General features: G+C 40.3%; 1 protein-coding gene across 1 annotated transcript; it reads left to right on the top strand.

Annotated features, from left to right (window-relative positions):
- Positions 1 to 227: 227 nt before the first annotated feature.
- On the top strand, positions 228 to 14,129 carry LOC134796265 (uncharacterized). The gene is made up of 7 exons (XM_063768311.1): positions 228 to 511; positions 2,578 to 2,717; positions 3,576 to 3,579; positions 4,179 to 4,292; positions 7,710 to 7,977; positions 9,397 to 9,600; positions 10,245 to 14,129. Exons 2-7 carry the CDS (start codon positions 2,645 to 2,647, stop codon positions 10,419 to 10,421), a joined length of 840 nt encoding a protein of 279 aa, XP_063624381.1. The 5' UTR covers positions 228 to 511; positions 2,578 to 2,644; the 3' UTR covers positions 10,422 to 14,129.
- The last annotated feature ends 2 nt before the right edge of the window (positions 14,130 to 14,131 follow it).

Genomic DNA, 14,131 nt, shown 5'->3' with positions numbered 1-14,131 from the left:
TATCAAATTTCATTAATGTAAATGCTGAAAACACAATTTTAACGGAGATGTTATCAATAAAATTGTTATATTTAAAGCAACTAAATTTCGTATTTACAAATCATCTAGGCAGCAAGTTAGTTTTTTTGTTGCATTTTATTTACTACTAAATATCTACTGAAGGGTTCAGTTTTTTCAGAACCGCAATCACTTTCACGCACCGTTCACGCTCACTATATTCAAAAGCTTCTTCCGCTTTTCCAACCCTCAAACTTGCTGAACGTTGGCAGGCTTGTTTGTTTTGCTGCGCACCCCGCCCCGCGCTTCGGCCCCGCCCACTAATGGCTGTCAAGCAAGAGTCAAGTGTTAAGAAAAAAATGCATTTATTCAAATTAAAAAATGTCTGAGGAATTTCTCGGTATTGATCGAATACATCTGTGAAAAGTGTAAATCTCTTGACAATAAGTTTATTATATTCGAAGTTTGTGTAAATATGAGCTAGTGGATTAGTGAATTCAAATAATTATAAAATGTAAGTAAGGATTTCATAAACGTTGCAAAAATCTCTTTCATTTTAATGTATGCTAAAGATATGGAAAAATATGCTTTACTATGAATGGTTATTATGTTATTTTGAATATATAAAAGGTCATGCTATCTATAATTTGCAGAAACTCTTTCTTAATTAAAACTTGTTATCAATCAACTGATTATAAAAACAAGAATGCACTTTACAGTTAGTTATTAATAACTTTAATCTTGAGCCTATCTGAATGGTGTAGAATTAAAGATAGAAAGATGTAGTAAAATGTTTATTTGTAATATTCATTTTAACGATTAAATTGACTTGTATTAGAAATCTACAATTTTTCTTGGCTTGCCTACTGGTTATTGTAACAATATTTGATAAAAATTTATGTGTGTAGTTTTAAATAGTTAGAATAAAAATTATTAATCCCTTTGACGGGGCAAGAGGGGTAAGTAAGTAAGGGGTAAGCATTAGAAAGAAGGTAAACAATCTAGATGAATCTTTTTTTTGAAAAATACTATTTAAAAATAAATTATAGCTGATATGTAATATTAAAGCATATATGATAATTTACCCGCTATCTTTGCTTTATCAGAAGTGTTAAAAAATTGTGTCATATACATGGTGTAACATGAGGAAACCGAATAATTTTAACCACGCATTTCTGAGGTCAAAAGAAGGAAAAAATGTAATATGAGTTTAGGTAAATTTCGCCAAAAAATAAATGTTTTTTTTTGTTTTGTTTTTTCATTTTTTTGAATGTTATACATAAAAAATAAATGTTATTGGTAAACTTGTCACTTAAAATTGATTTTGAATTTTTTTTTTTTCGTAAAACCTACTTTTTGCAAAGTGTTACTTGTCATTTTTTGACATCTATCAATAAGGATATTTAGACTACGTCCCAAAGCAGCAACATCACCATCAAAAAGGCCTTTTACACTATGTAACAATAAAACATAGATGTAAGTAAATTGAGGTAGATATGGTACCAGGCGCTCGATTGTGAGCCATTAAATATATGTTCCGGAACCTATATTTAGTTAGGCGTATGGGTGACGCCAACCTGTCAAGCTGTCAAAATCGTTGGATCAATTTTTAATTTTGTCAACTATGAACGTCACACGTCTACATAAATAAAAGGTCATTGCAATAAAAACTTGTTTTTTTTTTAATTAATATTATCTCTAAAACTAGGCGAATTTCAAAAAAAATTATGGACATTTTTGTCTCTAAATATGATCAGGAATACGCTGTTCAAATTATTCGGTTTCCTCATGTTACACCGTGTATGAAAGCCTTTATGAGAGCTCTGTTGACATGGCTGGTTGATGCTTCAGGAAATCATTGGGCTGGCGGTTACCTCTCCCAGCGTATTATATTAATTTTCATACTATTTATCGCGACTTTATCCCAACTTTCTTGCTCCATCTGCCCTAAATTTCACATTTTTCCTTTTGCCCCTTTCTCGCTAATACAGTCCACCTTTGCTATCGAACACTGACAGTACAGAGAGGTAAGCAGCCAGCATTATGGGCTCAATGCTGCAGGCAGAGCTTTTGGACAGGGTGTTCTTTTTATAACTTATCTATAGTTCTTCTTTTTATATATTTTTTTCTGCTAGGTTAATGTCTAATGTAGTTTTAATAGTTTTATTTAATATTAATTTAATTTTCTAAGGAACTAGATACTGTAGATAGTTATATTTATTTCTATATATTGAAATAGTTATTTACGATACAAGTAGGGAAAAGAGGAAATTCGAAACGAGTGGTGATGATCTAAAATACGACCGAAGGGAGTGTTTTAAATCGACACGATTTGCATATTACCTATTCGCACGTGTATCGTACAACGTTTTACAATACATATGGCCCTTTAAACTTTTGACATAGCACAAAAAGTTTTGACATAGTACTATTTTACGCACTAGTGCGGGAAAATAGGACATATGTACTGTAAAGGTTACTTCGTACAATACACTCGCGATTTTTTTATTATATATTTTTGATAAGTGTCATATACCCAACACTTTTCTGGAATACCACCTATAAATAAGTTTCTTTTAGCTTATAGGTGCAACGCTGGGATGTGCTTCAGCGAGCTTTGAGTGTGCGGTGCGAGGCAGGAGCTCCAATGCATTTCTGGATAGACAAACGCAGCCAGTGCTACACCGGCCGCCACCGCGTGCCCTCATCTTTGTCAGCTGGTAACATTTTTTTTAAAGTAAGGACACTGCACAAAGAATTTCATACATTGACCTGCCATGCCCTATCTCTATCGCACTTATATGGCGGTTCCGCTCGCACAGTGGCATTTAACGCCGGCATCATGGACATAGGGTTACCAGATCCAAATTTATCGGTAATGGGGGGGAGCGGCTAACCTACAGATGTGCAAGTTGCGGAAAGTTTCCATAAAATTCTATAAATTCTCGGAAATTTCTTGAAATTTTCACTAGGAAATATGGGAAATTTAAATTTAAAATTGGAAAGTTTCAATTCTCATACAAAAATGTAAGAAATTTTTCCGAATTTTTCCTACGTTAAATTTCCGAAACATTTCGCAATTTTGGAAAGTTTCCTTAGGCACATCAGTAGGCTAACCGTAAGCGTCTCTATCTATGTATGCTTGATACATTGTTTAAATTTGATTTGTTTTGGATTTATGTAACTAAATTTGAATAATGTACCTTTTTAGGTACATAATAGAAATGTCTGTTCATTTACTGAAATTCCTGACATTTAGTATTCCGGCCGCATTCCTGACAAACGGCCAAAATTCCTGACATGTCAGGAAAAGTCCTGACATCTGGTAACCCTAGCTGGACATCAATATAAGTACGAGCGTGCGATAGAGATAGGACATGGCGGGTCAGTGTACAAAATTCGCTTCGTTCAGGATTCAATGTACGCCCGCGCCGTAAATATATAATTTTGCGCCCTTATCACACAATCTATTATTTCACTGATTTATAGAAGACTAAGTAACTTTAAAAGCCGCATGTTAATGTATAGGTACTTAGGTTACCTATTATCTATCGTATTTTTCACAACTGAGTTTTTAGGTAGGTATAGAAAAATGGTAGATGTATAAAAATATTTTGTCAAGAGAAAATACATTTATATTTTGATTGATATTTTTTCCGAAGTCGCCACGACTTGCGTTGGCCCGAGTTGCGTGTTGTTCGGGTCAAGCTCGATAAGGCTAATAGTGACCTATTTCGTGACAAAGTAAATCGAGCATGAAAACTGAGGGCCTACCGCGAACCACGTTCGACGTGTTGCCTCCCTGTCACACTTACGTACGAATTTACAAGTGCGACAGAGGACAGAGAGGCAACACGTCGAACGTTATTCGCGGTAGGCCCTCAGAGCTGTTAGCAGGCTGGATTTACTGAAAGGTCAAATTCCGGCCGTTCTTAAGGTTTCTACACGTTTTTTACACGAATGAAGTAATTGGCGGACTTGGCGGCTCTAGAAATATTTTAAGGTGGTGCGAGTGCGAGATCAGAGTTTATTTTAGTTTGCAACTTGGCCCGCCCTCGCCTACATAGATTAAATAAGCGTTATTCATTTTTCTCCCATTTATGAAGGTTGATATAACTTACGTGTTTTTTTTAAATCGCGCTCGGTTTTTTTATATTTAAATTATAATTGTTTTGTGTCAGGGGTGGGGGTCGCGTGTGCGTGGGCGCGCGCAAGGGCATGGCGGCGCCCGTGCACCGCTTCGCGGCCGTCGACTGCCCGCCGCGCCGCCCGCCGCGCACCCACCGACACTATGGGTGAGTAGCTAGGGAGACCTAGGCAGGGGATACAAGGCTCGTTACGACACTAGTAGCTGTGTCACACACGCACCAGTCAACTACTCGCCGCGCACCCACCGACACTATGGGTGAGTAGCTAGGGAGACCTAGGCAGGGGATACAAGGCTCGTTACGTCACTAGTAGGTAGCTGTGTCACACACGCACCAGTCAACTACTCGCCGCGCACCCACCGACACTATGGGTGAGTAGCTAGGGAGACCGAGGCAGGGGATACAAGGCTCGTTACATCACTAGTAGGTAGCTGTGTCACACACGCACCAGTCAACTACTCGTCGCGCACCCACCGACACTATGGATGAGTAGCTAGGGAGACCTAGGCAGGGGATACAAGGCTCGTTACGACACTAGTAGCTGTGTCACACACGCACCAGTCAACTACTCGCCGCGCACCCACCGACACTATGGGTGAGTAGCTAGGGAGACCTAGGCAGGGGATACAAGGCTCGTTACGTCACTAGTAGGTAGCTGTGTCACACACGCACCAGTCAACTACTCGCCGCGCACCCACCGACACTATGGGTGAGTAGCTAGGGAGACCTAGGCAGGGGATACAAGGCTCGTTACGTCACTAGTAGGTAGCTGTGTCACACACGCACCAGTCGACTACTAGCCGCGCACCCACCGACACTATGGGTGAGTAGCTAGGGAGACCTAGGCAGGGGATACAAGGCTCGTTACATCACTAGTAGGTAGCTGTGTCACACACGCACCAGTCAACTACTCGTCGCGCACCCACCGACACTATGGATGAGTAGCTAGGGAGACCTAGGCAGGGGATACAAGGCTCGTTACGTCACTAGTAGGTAGCTGTGTCACACACGCACCAGTCAACTACTCGCCGCGCACCCACCGACACTATGGGTGAGTAGCTAGGGAGACCTAAGCAGGGGATACAAGGCTCGTTACGTCACTAGTAGGTAGCTGTGTCACACACGCACCAGTCAACTACTCGCCGCGCACCCACCGACACTATGGGTGAGTAGCTAGGGAGACCTAGGCAGGGGATACAAGGCTCGTTACGACACTAGTAGCTGTGTCACACACGCACCAGTCAACTACTCGCCGCGCACCCACCGACACTATGGGTGAGTAGCTAGGGAGACCTAGGCAGGGGATACAAGGCTCGTTACATCACTAGTAGGTAGCTGTGTCACACACGCACCAGTCAACTACTCGTCGTGCACCCACCGACACTATGGATGAGTAGCTAGGGAGACCTAGGCAGGGGATACAAGGCTCGTTACGTCACTAGTAGGTAGCTGTGTCACACACGCACCAGTCAACCACTCGCCGCGCACCCACCGACACTATGGATGAGTAGCTAGGGAGACCTAGGCAGGGGATACAAGGCTCGTTACGTCACTAGTAGGTAGCTGTGTCACACACGCACCAGTCAACTACTCGCCGCGCACCCACCGACACTATGGGTGAGTAGCTAGGGAGACCTAGGCAGGGGATACAAGGCTCGTTACGTCACTAGTAGGTAGCTGTGTCACACACGCACCAGTCAACTACTCGCCGCGCACCCACCGACACTATGGGTGAGTAGCTAGGGAGACCTAGGCAGGGGATACAAGGCTCGTTACGTCACTAGTAGGTAGCTGTGTCACACACGCACCAGTCAACCACTCGCCGCGCACCCACCGACACTATGGATGAGTAGCTAGGGAGACCTAGGCAGGGGATACAAGGCTCGTTACGTCACTAGTAGGTAGCTGTGTCACACACGCACCAGTCAACCACTCGCCGCGCACCCACCGACACTATGGGTGAGTAGCTAGGGAGACCTAGGCAGGGGATACAAGGCTCGTTACGTCACTAGTAGGTAGCTGTGTCACACACGCACCAGTCAACTACTCGCCGCGCACCCACCGACACTATGGGTGAGTAGCTAGGGAGACCTAGGCAGGGGATACAAGGCTCGTTACGTCACTAGTAGGTAGCTGTGTCACACACGCACCAGTCAACCACTCGCCGCGCACCCACCGACACTATGGGTGAGTAGCTAGGGAGACCTAGGCAGGGGATACAAGGCTCGTTACGTCACTAGTAGCTGTGTCACACACGCACCAGTCAACTACTCGCCGCGCACCCACCGACACTATGGGTGAGTAGCTAGGGAGACCTAGGCAGGGGATACAAGGCTCGTTACGTCACTAGTAGCTGTGTCACACACGCACCAGTCAACTACTCGCCGCGCACCCACCGACACTATGGGTGAGTAGCTAGGGAGACCTAGGCAGGGGATACAAGGCTCGTTACGTCACTAGTAGCTGTGTCACACACGCACCAGTCAACTACTCGCCGCGCACCCACCGACACTATGGGCGACAGTTTAGTGTCTGACGGCGTGTGAGGCAGGGGATACGGGGAACATTACGTCACTACTTCACTAGTAGCTGGGGTCAGCAGTTCAGCACGACCGGCTCTTACGTAACTGCTATGTGCTTTCATGCTAGGTACCCGGGAATCAGAAAATACGTCATCCCCGCCATGGTATAATAATATACTCCGCCTGGTACTCTATTCCGAGATTCGCGTATGACCTAACTGACACGGGCCTACGTCATCACGCTGTTTACAGGTTCTCAAACTTTAAAATGTGGGAGAATTTTAACCAACGGTGAAAATTATTTTAACGGCATTAATTTTAAGTTATTCATGTAGAAACATAGTAAAATAAAACAAATCTAATGTATTAAATTAAACTTTATTTATCTATACAAGACAAACGTTTAAAAAACTAATTCACAGTTACACATTAATTACGTCGTACGTGAAAAGTTTGGAAAACACTGCGACTGCTGACACTGAGCGAGAAGGAAATAACAATTAACACGCGTTCGACAAGGATGACGGTCAGGGCATGAAGTTATCTAGATCCGAATTGTCAAATGTGACAGCGCTATCCTGTGTTGCCAGTAATGTAAACAGAATTACCCGAACGTCTGAAATTTCTTTCGTGAATCGGAAGATATTGCTAACGAATAATTAAAAATGACGTGTTATTGTAAAATTTAAGATAAAATACATTATAAATGAAAATTATAAAATTATAAAGAAATATTTTAACTTATTAACCATAGCTATAATGTACCCATGTAACATGTTATGTTGAAATAAAGTGGCAATGTTATTGTGACGTAGGCCCGTGTCACTCTGGGAATAGAAGACCATGTTTTATTAGACCATGATCCCCGCCAGGGTCAAATGACGCAAACTTAAAGGAGAGCAGACGGTGTCGTCGAGGATATGGTGGTACCGATTCAGAGTCGACTGATTTATTTGAATTTAATTTTATATACCACCTGCAATGTAGGTCCTACAACTCCTACATACCTAAATCTAATAAGCCTTTGTTATTTACCTCACAGGCCCCCACCAATGCCGCCGGTGCACACAAGCCGGCGTCAAAACGACGAGCCAAGCCTCTACGTCGAAATACCCCCTGAACCCCCTCAACCAACCATCGCAAGCCTAGCAGCCGCTAGAAGCGTGACCCCAGACACCCTACTAAGGACCGCAGCCCTAGGGCTCCACCACTCGCCGATGATGGCCCCGCATTTGAAGTTTGGGATGCTGGTGTCGTTCGCGCTTGCTACGGTGTTCTTAGCTGGTGCTAAGTACTATTTCGACCGGCAGGTCAGTGGTTGTCAAACTACGAGCCCCGATGCACATGTTTTCGTCTAGTGAGACCATTTTTTGCGGTTCAAAAAAAAAAAAAACTCGCGTTTGTTCAAAGATAATGTTTTTGTTTAAAAATTACTAATATTTAATGCTTATACTAATGTAATTTAATTTTATATGGTAATACTCTGCAATAACTAAATCCAAATACAAGAAATACCGTATGTACTGAAAGAAAAAAAATAATGATTTTTTATTTTTTTATTGACGGGTAGGATTACAACATATGTGAAAAGGGCTATTACTAGGGAAAGCAATAGGGCTCTGCCAATGTACTGACAATTTTGTTTCGAGCCCATGCATGCAGCAGTGCTGTAGGAGAGGACAATATGATTTGGACAACGTTTTTGAAAAGTCCTTTTTTTTCAGCAATAAAAGTCTCATGCAATTTTATTATACGATCAAAATAAACTACATTAAACATTGCTATTATGGTTCCCATTACTGGGTCATTTTATGTTCATGTGTAAAATTTATTAAAATAAACAAAATTGTTGCGTGGAACTAGACGAAATAATTTGCATCGGGGCTCGTATATGGGTCACGGGTCACTGGGAGGGGTTGTGTGTGACCCCTTTTTGCGGGGTCGTAGTATATTTTAGGTCGTAGTATTTTTTTTTACTTTAGAGATTTTAGGGTTCCGTACCCAAAGGGTAAAACGGGACCCTATTACTAAGACTTCGCTGTCCGTCCGTCCGTCCGTCCGTCCGTCTGTCACCAGGCTGTATCTCACGAACCGTGATAGCTAGACAGTTGAAATTTTCACAGATGATGTATTTCTGTTGCCGCTATAACAACAAATACTAAAAACAGAATAAAATAAAGATTTAAATGGGGCTCCCATACAACAAACGTGATTTTTGACCAAAGTTAAGCAACGTCGGGAGTGGTCAGTACTTGGATGGGTGACCGTTTTTTTTTTGCTTTTTTTTTTGTTTTTTTTTTTTATATGGTACGGAACCCTTCGTGCGCGAGTCCGAGTCGCACTTGCCCGAATTTTTAATTATTAATTTGATCCAACGGAGGATTTTAGTTACGGCTTAAAAAGTGAATAGAAGATACTTAATTACTTTGTTGTGTGATGAATATAAAATGTATGCAGCAAAATGACAAATTATATTTAGATGTCAAAACCAATTAGAAAACATTAATTTTATTAGTTTGAGTTTGTTTAATACGTAATTGCATAGGTGCTTTTTATCCCATAACATCTCCAGAATCACACAGTCAAAGCATAACTTAGTCTGTCTAAACTGAATCCAAAGCTTTAGAGTTTAGGTGAGACTTCGTCTCGAAATCTCGTTATTTATGACGTCACGACGTGATCACATATAACTCACGAGACCTTCATAGACTGACGAAAGTCTCCCATAGGTGGCACGCGACAGCTCGGCCGGCGCGGAAGTGAACGTGGTGGTGGCCGCCGTGTCCATGGCGTGCGTGTGCGGCGTGGGCTGCGCGCTGTCCATGTGCCGCGCCAAGCCCGCGCCGCTCGCGCCGCCCGACCGCGTCTCCTCCACCGCGCGCCGCGCCGCCCGCGCCGCCCAAGCCGCGCCGCCGCCGCGAGAGGAGCCCTCGGTGACTATTTCATTTTTGTGTTTGCTGTAAGGGCTCAGAGTCGGACTCGACTAGTTTTAAAGCTAGATAGGCTGCTGGGGAGTCCGAACAGCATCCTGAGGGTGTTTGCCGGGAGGTGGGACTCACCGATGATGCGTAGATGGATCGGTCTGCACTCCAGCTTTATAAATTATGATAGTTAGTATTTGTAGTAGTAATGTTGTTTAATTGTTTCGTTATTGTAACAGTTATTTAATTTTTAATTTAATTTATATTCCAATGTATTGACTGAATCTGATTGAATAATATAATAATTGTATTTTTATTGATATTAAGTATATTTTTGCTGACATAAATGAATTATTTTTATTAATGTTTTAATTATTTACGTACGTGATACTAGTCAAATTTTTAAAATTAAATGTAAGTAAACAAAAAGTTTTGTGTATGTATGGCTCACCCGGTATTGTAATTATCTTAGCCTTAAGTAGATAATATATTGTCTTGCATGGTAGGTTTTAATGAAAATTGTACTCTAACATTAGTATTTAAGTCCTGTTACTAACACTTGTATGGGTCTTGCCTGAAATAAATGATTATTTAATTTAATTTAATTTTTAAACTCTAGTTCGATGTGTGATAAAACATATCTTCTTTTATTCCAGCCGCCGACCGAATCCGGCGACGAGCTCTCCCTCAGTGCTCTCCTGGAGCGCTCAGGGTCCGAGCGGAACCGCTCAACCTCCCGCTCACCGGCACCCGAGGCTCCTCCTCCCTACCACATCGCCGTGCTCCTCCCCCCGCGCTCGCCGCCTCCGCCGGCTTACAGCGCGCTCAGGTAGCTAGAGCATCTCACCGGCACCGAGTACATCATATAGGTGAGCCCTGACAGATCCAGTTGTTGGAGCCGTTTCGAGCTGTGATTGTTATTCGTACCACTCCTGGATGTAGAGGCAAGGTCGAAGACAAAAGGAATTGGGTGTCTGACTTTCTAGTGATAACATGGCTTGGCATAACTCAATGTTATTATTTACCTTAATACTGATATGAGTTGGTTTATAAAAGAAAACAGATCGAAACGGTTTTACTGAATCACTAGTCTTGATTTTAAACTAATCTAAGTAATACACTCAGATCTACTCCAAAAGACAAAACGAAATTTTACTGTCCTCACTCGTCCTCCGTTATAGTAAGAAGAGAATGAGAGTAATAAAAAGATTGAATATTTATATTCACCTTTTAAGACGATCTTTTATTATTTGGATTGTCACTGTTACGAAATTTAACAAAAAACTGGATACCCAACTTGCAATTTTGCTGTTACCATCTTTATCTGGATCTGTAAATTAAAATGAACAACAAGGGCTCAACTATGTGTTGTAAACAAGTGGTGTCGTGTGAAATGTGAATTGTCACACGATATTGTACCTAATTTAAGTAAGGGGTACCAAACGGTACCGTGAAAGCCAAATTAATGAGCTTAGTCGGGCAAATACTCGATATAAAATATTGCGATTGCAAGAAATGAACGACGAGTGTCTGGAAAATCTAAGAAGATAACTTTAAACAAATTCCTATTCTATATAGGATATTTTTACAATAAAAGAACCAAGGGCATACGATATTTAAAATTGTAGAAATAAAATTAAAAATTGGCAAAGATAATTCAAGATCTTATCTACCTAATGTTGAAGGGAGTCTTCTCACGACTGTACATACTATAGGTCCGGATACTAGTATCTCAAGTAAGTACTTATAATTTATTAGATATATTCTATCAGTCCAGTCCCTTTTCGCACTCCCGTATCCGATCAGTCGTGAAGGAAGCATAGTGATAAAATAAATCACTGAATGTCTTATAAGAATCTCAGTCTTACCAAATCGATGTTAATGTAAACACAGGGTGCATAAGTACTGCACGTATACCTTATTTTTGGAGAAACATTGTAACAGTGGTTCGATATTCCCAGATTCAACTTATTCAAATAATCTAAAATATGTACTTTGTTATCTTTTCTTAATTTTCATCCTAAAATAAGGTATAGGTATACTGATATATGGAAAGTTTAATATTTTCTGCTTCTGCTAGACTAAACTAAGCACGCACACTATCAGAGCATTTATTTGGCGCTCTCTGCTTTGGCCAGCAGCAGATTTTTGCTATTTTAATAAATTCTACTTAATTATTGCACAAAATGAAGGACCCCGAGTAATCTTTAATAAGCAAGTGTACGTATTTATTATATTAAATCAGTGTTACCACTTCTATTAATAAGGGAAATAATCCCGAACATAAATCATTTCAATGGTCTGACGAAATTTTAGATGTTCACGGTAGCCCCCAAGTTCCTAAACTATGAATCTTTTAAATAATGGTTGTGTAGTAAATAAATTAACTCAAAAAACAATTTCACGACTCAATTGTTTTGGTCATAAAAGTCATAATGTGAAACCATCATTCTTAAAGTAAAAATTTATGAAAATCATATTAAGAAGTGGTGATACAGATTGTTTGTGTGATTTTGACAATGGTGAATTATCTTTAAGGATGTGGAGTCCAAAGTTGTGTTGTTAATTAAATAAAGAGATGTCGAAAGAAAAGGCTAACACGCGTTTAAGGGAAATAAGAAATTGTTAATAGTTGTATGCTCTTTTGTATAACTGATGGATGCTGGAAGTTTTAGGTTCTAAATTCGTAAAAGCGCTTTAAGAGTAGGTACCTTAATATTTTCAAAACGGTGTTGCCTACTCTGCTCTACTGCTATCTATCAGTGTCTGAGTTGACAGGCTCTTTAAACCAAACAAAACCGTTCGTTACACGACTCATATTGGACGTTAATGGCGTTGTTAAAACACTCAAATAAACCCGAATCGAATAATAGGGGTCGCATTGGGGTCGTTGTTTAAAAAAGTTTGACAACCACTTATACCCAAATTTTTTAACGCTTTTATTTTAGGTAGTTTTCTTTAAGTAAGAATCATTCTTCTTCCTCGCGTTATCCCGGCGTTGCCTCGGCTCAGGTGCCTGAGGGCTCTGGGGTCCGCTTGGCAACTAATCCCAAGAAAGTCTGAATCGTTCTTATCCATCAGTTATTATGCTTTAGATGCTACGCGGTGTTATGAAAGTGTTATTCATTTATGTAATCTGTAATCAATTTTCAATGAGAATTGCAGAAGATATGTATATAAGTATTGTAGAATGGTGTTCATCGAGAATGTTTTAAATAAATTATAAAAAACGTAATTACCTAGTTTTATAATAAAATTTGTATTTTATGCGGAGAGCATAATTTTAAAAACCCCATAAATAAGTGTTATAGGATAGTCTGTGTATAGAATTCGTTCCATGTATGTAAACAATGAACATACTTAGGTATAGGTTAGGCGACTGGGCCCTATTTCATAACGTGCAAACAAGTGACAAATAGTCAAATTTTTGATTTTTTTTTTCATTTTATGAAATGGGGAAATGAAGTTGCTCTTAACGGAGTACATAAATAACTCAGTTGTAAACATTTGAAATGAGATATACCAGATATAGATATTACAGAAGAGTATAGATTAGCTTCATATGTAGAGTTAAACCAAGCAGTGGCGTAGCTAGCTAGCAGCACTGCGTGGGCGAAGTGGGCGGTCGCCCGCGGCCTCGCGCCCCAAGGGGGGCCTCGCGCGAGGCCCCTTCGGGCACAGTGAAAGAAAAGGGCCTAGCAGATGTGTAGAACACGTGCACAGTCTGTGCTATCAAAATCGCTGTCAATTTCGCTTGGTCTAACTCTAGTAAGATATCAAAATGTGTTCCAACGTAACAGTCACCTAAATGTTGTTGCAAAACAAACATTCTTTACCTTTTCTTCACGATCTACTAATCTAATTGCAATTTCAAACCCACAACTGGGTTGTTTACCTCAATACGAAGATTCAGTCTAACATCGTCTTACCTTTCCTTCTTTCGACAATCAGCGCAAAATATATTCCTGATAAACATATACAAAAATAAATATACATATACCTATGTTTCCCTGATCAAAGCTTGGCAATGAAAAAACGATGAAGGTAAGTCGATGTTACTCTGGATCAAAGATTATAATGTATATTATGGTCCAAATACATTGGAATGTAAATATTATTTCGGTATGTTAAGGTGAGGTTAAACGAAATGAGATTGAGGTGAAAGTAATGTCTTTGGATAGCCAGAATACATTTATCAGTAAATGTAATGCATGTTGTTCCTTACTAACTTTTGTTAGATCAATTTAAAAAAAAAACGGAATTTTACCATTTAACTTAATAGTTTTAGTCTATTTTTTATGCTTCAGAATTTATTATTTGTTTGATTTGAAATTAGCTAGGAGCTAATAATAGTGATTGACAAAGTTGTGATATTATTTTAGTTATTTATTTATTTGCTAGCAGTGGCCAATATCACAAAACTTACATCGACCAAATTATCATTCAAAATATTGACTCTGTGAGCTGTAGACGCCACGAACCCCCAAACTGAGTCGACAAAGAAAATCTCACGTTTGCGAGGCCCTTTTTCAATATGTTTTCC

This window comes from Cydia splendana, chromosome 13 (genome assembly GCF_910591565.1).
Source record: "Cydia splendana chromosome 13, ilCydSple1.2, whole genome shotgun sequence".
Classification (NCBI taxonomy): domain Eukaryota; kingdom Metazoa; phylum Arthropoda; class Insecta; order Lepidoptera; family Tortricidae; genus Cydia; species Cydia splendana.
The sequence above is the reverse complement of the archived record's forward strand: the minus strand, read 5'-3'. Positions and strand labels throughout refer to the sequence as shown.

What these genes read in the sequence shown, in the direction of transcription:
- LOC134796265 (XM_063768311.1), top strand. Translation starts at nt 2,645, where the DNA reads ATGCATTTCTGGATAGACAAACGCAGCCAGTGCTACACCGGCCGCCAC. An exon ending in CGCACCCACCGACACTATGG is followed by an intron (nt 4,293 to 7,709) that starts GTGAGTAGCTAG and finishes TTTACCTCACAG; the next exon opens with GCCCCCACCAATGCCGCCGG. An exon ending in CGCCGCGAGAGGAGCCCTCG is followed by an intron (nt 9,601 to 10,244) that starts GTGACTATTTCA and finishes CTTTTATTCCAG; the next exon opens with CCGCCGACCGAATCCGGCGA.